General features: G+C 36.4%; 1 protein-coding gene across 1 annotated transcript; it reads right to left on the bottom strand.

The window, feature by feature from the left end:
• Positions 1-6,458: 6,458 nt before the first annotated feature.
• LOC149214984 (uncharacterized) lies at positions 6,459-9,918 on the bottom strand. Its single transcript, XM_089392481.1, has 3 exons — positions 9,785-9,918; positions 7,622-9,095; positions 6,459-7,487 (listed from the first exon to the last, which is right to left on the bottom strand). The coding sequence occupies exons 1-2, from the start codon at positions 9,796-9,798 to the stop codon at positions 8,645-8,647; spliced, it is 465 nt and encodes a 154-aa protein (XP_089248607.1). The 5' UTR covers positions 9,799-9,918; the 3' UTR covers positions 6,459-7,487; positions 7,622-8,644.
• Between the last annotated feature and the right edge of the window lie 338 nt (positions 9,919-10,256).

Here is a 10,256-nt window from a genome sequence, read left to right as displayed (position 1 = left end):
TGTAAGATGAGCGACACAAGTGTAAAAATAATGTTTGAAAAGGAAACCTGCAAGATGGTTCAAGGAGCATTGGTATTGCTTAGAGGAGTTCAACTAGAACTCTATATAAGCTATTGGGAGGCACTATCAGTGACGGGTGCAATAGTTCCATTGTTCCTAAGAGTAAAGATGAAAAAGGTAAAACTCTTACAATCTTTAGAGAGAAGACTATTATGGCATCAAAGATTGGGACATCAAAGAGAAGGGCCTTGGAATGCTACATGGTAAAGGTATGGTTGAAGGGTTTAATTATTTTGATTTCTATGAACATTGCTTATATAGAAAGTGGAACCGAGTAAGATTCTCCTTTGATGCTAAGATGGAAAAGAGAATATTATAGTTGCCGCACACCGCACATTGAAGAATGTAACTAGTGTTGATTTTCATAATTGTATTTGAGTCATGATGTAATGTATTTGTCAAAAAAAAGAAAAATAAATTTTATTATAAAATAAATTGACTTATTAAAGCATGGGTTTCATGCTTGGGTCAATGGTTCTTAGGTTAAAGCCTCCATTGTAGGCTTCTAGGGTTTATGTCAAGTGTCCTTGTCCATGTCATAATGTAAAAGACCCTTCTTGGGCATCATCTATCAAGAAAGAAATTTATTTTAATGTAAATTAGGTATTTTAGGTCTCCATCACCAAAGTAGCCTCAAAAAGGACAAGTCAGCCTCATCAAGAGAATTAGACCTCACCCAAACACTATATAAAGGCAGTGATTCGACCAATCTATAGCACTCTCACTCAACAAGTTCGATCTGTAGTTGGTGGAGGCTAAAAAAGATAGCGAAGTTGCTAGAGAAGGATTGAAGAAGCTGGAAGACCAAAATCGAGTTCTTGGGCAATCTACGTCTCACACGTGTGAAGTTTCTGGATTGTAGTTGGGCCGAAATTCTGAAGTTGTTGGGGTCAAAGTTTTAGATTGTCGCTGAGCTGAAATTCTGAAGTTGTTGGGGGTCAAAATTATGGGTTGTTGTTGGGTTGTAGCTCCTCGACAAGAAATATACTATTGAAGTTTGTTGAATCATATTGGAAGGCTAATTTTGTGGAGAATGAAGGTATTTTAGGTCTAAGGTCTTGATCTATCTCAATTTGATTTACTATTGAAAGAGTTTGACTAGGTTTTCCCCTATAAAGGGGTTTTGGCCCTGGCTTAGTGCTTATATCTGGTGTCGTTGATCTTCATACTTTGTGAGGATAGATTGCGGCAATTAAAATGCAATCTTCTTCGCAAGGAACATAGTTTATAATTCTAAGACAAAGCATATTGGCATTCAATATCACTTTATGGGAGATATGATTGAAAACAAGGTGTTATTGGTAGAGGTGGGCACTTTGAAGAATGTCGCAAATTCATTAAGAAAATACTTGAGCACTAGAAATTCTCTTGGTGTAAGGAAGCAATGGACATTGTTGTTTTGGATTGTTGATCATGTGCTTTTGCATCCCCCAATACGCAAAGAAAACAAATGAGAGAATGTTGGATATGTATTATATTCTTTGCGTAACTACCTAAATGTGTGATTCGTTACACTTAGTGCAAGGTGGGCTCGCAAAGCCAAAAAAGAATGGCAATATTTTATGTTTGCTTTTGGCAATTTTCAACAAACATTTTTCATTGTTAGCAATTTTGTGGTGCATGGTGGTTCAACCCATATTTATGTAATTTTGGTTAAGGAATTACAGTTGTATTCTAATCTACGGTAATGGATTGACGGTTTATTGATGCCACAACGTATACATATTGTATTGTAACATTGTATAGAGATAATATGCTAAAAAATATTTCTAGTTTTCTCTGTTTTGGGTTTCCACAACAAAATTTGTGTTAATATCTTTGTGTGCCACTGCATCTTTTCTATTTTTACTAAGAATATATTTGCATCAATTAATTGTATAGGGCAAAAACCAACAAATTAATGTGGAGGACAAGCTTCAATTCTAAATAAGGTCTCCTCAAGTATTAATGCCCTAGCAATGCTCATGAGTATGATGGATGAAATTATTAATATAAACTTGGTACTTTATTTTTATTTTGCTACATTCTTATACATGAATCTTATATGTTTTATGCGTACAAGACTAAATATTTGCATACACATTCTTTCTATACATGAATCATATTATGTCACTTTCAATTATTTTCCGATAGATAGATTGGGTCTAGGGAATTGAGAGTAATGTGAGGGGAGAGATCAAATGAGCTTCCACCTTCACGTGATTAGCAATGTTCACTATAAAATAAATTATTCTTGAAACCAAGAGAAGCTCATTCAAATATCTTGCTTGTCTTTCTAGAGTCTCCCACATGTTAATATCTCAGTTTACTTATTTAATTAATATTCAATGATAAGACTTTTTATTCACAATCAATTTCTACAAGTCTTCGCAACAGAAATGCAACTAACGACTAGCCTATGTGTGATGTGATTGTACAAACTCCTACCTCATCAAGCATTGGGGCATGATGGTAGAATTTATTTTGCCATTTAGTTAGTGTGTGTGCACCATTGCCGAAGATTCATGTTGATATTGTTCATACCATTTCCTAGTAATTTTATTTAATGAGAAATTATGTATCTTCAATATTAGAATAGGACTTTGTTTTTGACATCAATTGATTGTGGTCATGTATCTTGCAAATGCCTTACATATCAAGGTTTATTGATCATAATACTACCCTAAGATAGAATGTTTTTAGCATGAAACATCAAACTTGGATTTGGGAGCCAAACATCCAATAAGTGAACCACTAGTGATCCAATTCAAAATGTTTGCATTGAAATGTTTCTCAGTGCTCATTAAAAGAAATGAGTTATGGCTCATCACATCCATCTACTATATTGGGATATTTTTATGCACAAAGTTAGACAGTTCAAGTAATGAAGATTGATACAGCTAAGGCAAAAATTGATTGCTTAACATGCATTAATGAGTATCATGGTCAGTGCAATTTACATTCAGTTGAGACAAAGAAATTTGAAGACGCAAAATATGGTGCAAAGGGTGTTAATTGATGAAGTTTGATGGAGCAAGATTGGCATTGAAATATTTCTTAGTACTTGGTAAAAGAGATGAGTTATGACTCATCTTCTCCATCTGCTATATTGGGAGATGAGTTATGTTTTCTACTTGGCATGAGTTGTTGGAGCTACAAGTTTGATTGTTGAGAGTAGACACAATCATATATATTGGATTCCTTGCATTGCCCATAAGCTAAATTTATTTTTAGAAAAGATTGAGGTAAAACAAATTGGATTAAGGAAGTCACAAGGCAAGCTATGGGGATTATAAAATTCATCACCAACTACCACTAATTTCAATCAATATATCAACAATATTACGAATTAGAGTTTCTCAAAATTATCGAGACAAGATGTGCTTCGAACTTCATCATGTTGTGCCACATTGTTGAAGTGGGACTTGCATTAAGAAGTATGGTTGAGGGTGCAACTTGGGCTGAGTTGATACAAGCCTATTCAAAGAGGGGAAGTATGGTGTAGAGGATGTTGATTGATAAACAATACTGATTTCTTTATCAAGTTCACATTACCTATATTTGATCTTCTCCTAGATGCAAACATAGGCAAACCTTTCTTGGGAGCGACTTATGATGGCATAGATACCATGGTTGAGAAAACTATGGAAATTATTATACAAGATGCTTTCGCTCTTTTATTGATTTTAATTTTGTGGAGCATGTGAGGTACATCATTGTTACAAAGTGGAATGGCCTTTAACACTCCATTGCACACTTTCACGCATCCTCTAAATCCAAAATTTTATGATAAATATGTCATTGCTCAAAGCAATGGGAAGAGGAAGACCTAACATAAGGACAAGAAGGTGGCCAATGGAGTGAAAAAATACTTTCAGAGGTTGTACTTCTTTACATATTGATGCAAAGGAGGAATTTGCTTGTTTTGTTGCTCGGTTAGAAGATTTTATAGACATCAGTTTTGGATGAGAGGAGGACAATGAACTCATTTAAATGGAGGACTTGTGATGGGGAAAATGGTGTTTATTTGCAACGACTTGCCACTCGTATGCTATCACAAGTGGCAAGCTCTTTATCAATGGAACAGAATTGAGCACCTATAGTTTCATTAATTCCTATGAAGCATAAGAAGTTGGGATTGTAGAGTATTGGGGATCTTGTATAGGTGCATTCAAACCTACACCTTGTATCTCACAAGGGTAAAGAATGTACAAATGAACGGCCAGCAAGTCCCCAATGAAATCCCCAATAATTTGAGAATATTTCTTAAGGGGGACCCAGAGACACAAGTTACATGGGTTTTGGGGGGCAAATCCCTTGCAACATAGAAAAAAACAAACCCAAAAATCCATTCAGCCCCAATAAATAAACCAATCCTTGTAATAACATAGAGCCCTGCTGATCAAGCAATCTCGAAAAGTTCAACTAAATTGAAACAATCCTCGGCACAATGACATGAATAAAAATCCTCCGTTATGTTACTAGCCAATCAGAAAGGCACAAGCTACAGAACATGAAACTTGCAGGAAAAAACGACCATAAAGACTATTTTGAAGATAGGATTTGAGAATTGATATTTATTACTTGTACGAGAGTAAATGAAACATAAAGTGCTTTCTTTTGGTTCATGCCCATTCCACAATACATAACTTCCAATCACATCAATCCTTGCTTCCTTGGCCTTGGCAGTCAGATGTGGCCACATCTGTCATACCGTATAGCATATCAGTGAGCCATATGTTGGACATTAAAAGTGAGACACAATGCAAACTTTCCACGCTTTTATTTCATGTCACATGCCACATCTATGGAAAACAGCGAATCAATAACAACAACCCAAACCCAATATGAGATGATCAGTGTGAGACTCAGGGGTACTTCCCACACACTCTTCTTTTATGTATGCTCTCTCAGCTGCACGCTATAGCACAGTGTACCATTTGATCTATGGTACTATAAAACTTGAATGAGAAGAGCATGCCCTCTCTTCAGGGCATACAGAGGTAGGCTATGGAGTTTTACCATTCAATCCTTCATAGAGTGACTTTGTTGGATCGTTTGAGGAGGATGATTTAGAGAGTATCCCGGGTCACCAGGATTACTCTGAGCAAAAACGTAACCAACTAGATAGTGATGCTGTAAAGATGTTACCCAGATGAGGTACGAGACCACAAGATAATTTAGACTCCACTACAGCCTTGTTGGAACCATTGTTGGCTTGGTGTATGACTGTTTTTAGTTATAGCCTATCAGGGACTTCAATCTCGTATGCAAACTAAACTCCTCCGCCCCTGACTACCACCTTGAATAGAGATACAAGACCGCCCAGACAGACTATGCACTCCCTTTATCAAAGATTGCATACATATTTAATATAGTTTTCATGAAACCACTAGTACATCATTGCCATTATCATCAATTATCGTTCTGCGGTTTAATATGTTCAGTGAGTCGCTAAAACTACAATTCCTTAAATATGTGATGCCATGTTGTACTGAAGCAAATCACTGAAATAAATTCACAATGGAGTCATAGTAACAACTGCCCTTCGCAAATGAACAGAGTAACAACTGCCCTTCGCAAATGACTTATTAAGTTAATGGAACAGTACTTCATATATACATTAAATTAGTTGACTATATAGTGTATACACAATGAATCTGAAACTTAACACAGCACACTACAGGACTGATTCCTATTCATTGTTTACTCAACAGTATCACAGTATTTCATGTTTGCTCTGTAATTCATGTTATGGCCATCAGAAAACACAGGGAAATATACAAAGTATCACCTTGAATAGAGATACAAGACCGCCCCGACAGACTATGCACTCCCTTTATCAAAGACTATGCATACATATTTAATATAGTTTTCATGAAACCACTAGCACATTATTCCCATTATCATCAATTTTCGTTCTGCGGTTTAATATGTTCAGTGAGTCGTTAAAACTACAATTCCTTAAATATGTGATGCCATGTTGTACTGAAGCAAATCACTGAAATAATTTCACAATGGAGTCACCTCAGACCTGACAACTGCTGATATTTACATGAACAGAGTGACAACTGCCCTTCACAAATAACTTAATAAGTTAATGGAACAGTACTTCATATATACAGTACTTCATATATACATTAAATTAGTTGACTATATAGTGTATACACAGTGAATCTGAAACTTAACACAGCACACTACAGGACTGATTCCTATTCATTGTTTACTCAACAGTATCACAGTATTTTATGTTTGCTCTGTAATTCATGTTATGACCATCAGGAAAAACAGGGAAATACACAAACTCACTACTGGTACACTCCTAGATTGACAACAGTATTAGCAGAACAATAATCAACCAACATATTCTGGACAAAACAAAAAAACCAGCAAAGGGAGTGTGGCAAGTACTCAATAAAAGGTGATACAATGATGAATCAGCAAGAGAGTTTACCTCAACTTTCTTAATCACTTGGTTGCAAATATTTAAGAAAAGCACACAATGTTGCTTCGTGTGATAACCACGCGCTTTCTAAATATTAACACCATATTTGTGGTTGCTTGATAACTTTTGCTTGGTGTCCTAATTTTCTCTACCAATAGACAAACACGCGCTTTCTAAATCTTAACACCTGACCAATCAGACCCCTAATAATAACCACCTTCATAGCCCAATAAAATTATCCCAGACAAAAGTAGAACTTTTCAGAAATGTAAGATGATTATGCAATACACAAAATGATGATTAGGAACACTGCTAGATGGGTAACAGTTCAATGCCAATTCAATCAACCTTCATGCAACCAAGGAAAACCAACTCACCTTTGCAGTATTGAATGCCACATTCTTGCAATGGGATATATGCTGACAGACGATGCAGGCAAGTCATATGTCAACTTATTCAATGCCAATTCAATCAACATTCATGCAACCAAGGAAAACCAACTCACCTTTGCAGTATTGAATGCCACATTCTTGCAACGGGATATATGCTGACAGACCATGCAGGCAAGTCATATGTCAAATTATGAATGGTGGCAGTTATATCAGATCTAACATCCGTGTTTGACAGACAAGCAACACATAGACCTAATTTTCTTCTGTAAACATGTGCATGTAGCATCATCCAAGCAACGCTTTTCAATCATGCAAATTCAGACTCTTTGGCAGTAAGCAATGCCTCATCCCCATAAAATGAACTTCAAACAATATTCCAAGTTGAAAGAAATTTTCCTAATGTACACAATTTTTGTGTTATGCACCTCTCATAAGGCCAACTTACTAATACAAGCATGACAAATATTGAATATCTCTTGAGAAGGACATAATGAGAAATTCTCAGGTTTTCCCGCAAGGCGGGGCATTGCTGCTAAACTCAATTGCCACAAGGATCTTCTTTCGAATGCTGTGGCTTTCTTCCTCATCTCCATTAGCACCACCGTGGTTTCCTGTACAACAATTGTTAACCAAAATTTATAAGAAAAGGTCATACATATTAAAAATATTATACATTCATTTAACCACCATCACATTTATAACAGAAACAGATGAAAGTTTAAGGATGAGAATTACAGTTACTTACAGTTCCCCATTTTTCTGAATAATTGTTGTTTGCTTAGTTTCATGTTATTCTCTTTGCAAAATGTTGTTTCCTGTGACTCAAATTGGGTAGCTTCTCCAAGGCTGACGGAAATCTTTTCGAAGGTCAATGATACATGTTCAAGACACGGACAGAGTTTGGGCAGTATCATTCCGCAGTCCATTGTTTGATACCCATGGTAACAAGCCATAATGAAACTGGGAAGCTTCTTCATGTCCTCCATATCCTGAGGAAGATCCTTCATTACCCCACATAAACTTTCCTTGCACTTCAACCATAGGTGCCTCATCTCCAGCTGATTCCCCATTTTGCTTTCTTTAATTCCTGACTTTATCCTGATTTAATATTTGACAAACAGATGTGACAAATTTGTGAGATCCTTCAAACTCCAAACCCCATATAAATTTTCCTTGTACTTCAATCATAGGTGCGTCATCCAATTTCCCATTATGCTTTTTTTAATTCCTGACTTTATCCTGGTTTAATATTTGACAAACAAATGTGACAGATTTGTGAGATCCCTCAAACTCCAAACATTTGCAGGTGCTTCAGTTTCCACACTTAATCCATGAGTTGACTCTTGGATACAGACTGCTTAGTTTAGAGATTTCATGTGAAATCCTCCATAAATTCAAGCATCCGTTTAAATTAAGATACTTGAGATTTTCAGGCTGTCCAATCTTACATGGGAATGATTCTAAATATACAGACAGTAAAAACGTTAAATAATTGAAATTTACAAATATAGGATATCTCTTCAGGCAAACCCTTGATTCAGAGACGTAATTCTGTGAGAAACTCAAATATAGATTGCCATGTCACGAAGAATAGTGTCATGATGTCTTCGATTGCATGCCCTATTGACTTCTAAGTCCCCTTATTTTTTAAATTCCGAAACAAACCACAAGCTCCCTGAAGATTTCCAATGTTGTGCCCAATGGCCATGCCCATTAAATAGGTTCATTTTTTGCTCAAAGCAAAGCCCTTGGGCAATCTATATTTGTACTAATTTGTCCACATCGAATCTGCGTCACCCATAAGCATAGCAGAAGAGAAGAAGCAAATCTCGACGTTTGAAAGGGGCAAGGAATCATAAATCCATTTTAATCGCTGATACAGCTCTTGATCAACGGGAGCATGAGTGTGTGGAAAAGATGGATCTGAGGGTTTCGTCAAAGGTAAAGAAATCTCCCATTCATCTACACAGCTTTTGCCCTTCATTGCTGCGGATACTGCGTCTAATGCCAAATGAAAACATTTATAGTCATCCGCAACAGAGTATTCCAACTCCATAGGAGCATGGTCCTCTTTGAAAGCTATTCTTGCAAACATCCACGCTTCTTGTCCAGAGAGGGGCTGTATTTTAATGGACTTCTCAGTGTCAGATCCTTCCACCGACTTGGAATACGACCGCGATTTCACAACTCGGCCAATCCCACAAATAATTTCTTGTTCCCTGCAACAACAATTAAAGATTTTTAAAATCTTGAAAAACTGTGACCCAAATAGCATCATAGGGGACATTACTGCCCTTAAAGTTGTTACAGACCATTTATAACAAAGATGCTATCACAATGCCACCATGCAATTACACCATTTAAACGAACTCGGTCAACATCTGTTTGAGCATCTTTAATCACAGAACCTACGATCCCTAAGGTTGCACAGCACTCTAGTCCCCTCACCCTGCCTAAAACAAAATTACTAACACAGAGGATATGGATGGATCAGGCATCTTCTCAGTCTGAACCAACCCATCAACATCAGCTGGTGCCCATATTGCCAACCCAACCCGTGCTCATGATGCCCATGAAATGTGAAGGCAAAAATAACAAGCACAACAGCTGCCAAGCACCCCACCTAAAACAAATATGCTAAAACAGATAGATGGGGTTCTCTACTGGAATCGACCCAGGATCGGGTGCCCCCATCATGCATTCTATACAATGGACAGAGGATCGAAAAACTTGGTTTCCTCAAATGACCATCCACAGCACTGTGAAAAGCTTCGCTTATAGATCACACCATAAACATTTTGTAACTGCTATAAATCTTTCCTTGCGTTTCAGAAAGGGCCATTGATCTGATCTGACAAACATGGGAATGGAAAGAAAGATCAGGTTTACAGGGTTTGTAAAATCTTACCTGAAATTCCGCATCTGGGAGGTCCATTTCGATTTGATCTGTTTGCGCACTTGACAATCTCATCTGATACAAAACCTTATATGTCAAAAAGCAGAACGATGAATGGGATCTAAGTTGTTAATTTAATTTTATAAACTTTTTATATATATTTAATTTATATATATATATTATGAAAAGCACCACCTCATTACTTTTCAAAAATAAAGTAATGATCTTTAATCTCTAGGATTGTCTTTGCTTAGTATGTCATTTTCCAAGGTATATCTTTTAGAAAGCATTGTTGTGACCACATATATTCCTGGCCAAAATAAAATTGTTCACCTACAAATATGGTGCCATCTTAGTCACTTGAAACATCTTAAGGACATCAAAATGATCAACACTAACACTAATATTAATAATCTAACACCGAACAACATTAGATAACATTATATAGGTGAATAACTTAAGATAATTAATTTTAACTATAACT

This window comes from Pinus tabuliformis, chromosome 1_1 (assembly GCF_031772625.1).
Source record: "Pinus tabuliformis cultivar Carrire ecotype Pingquan chromosome 1_1, CPIR1, whole genome shotgun sequence".
Lineage (NCBI taxonomy): Eukaryota > Viridiplantae > Streptophyta > Pinopsida > Pinales > Pinaceae > Pinus > Pinus tabuliformis.
This window is presented reverse-complemented; position numbering and strand designations above follow the sequence as displayed.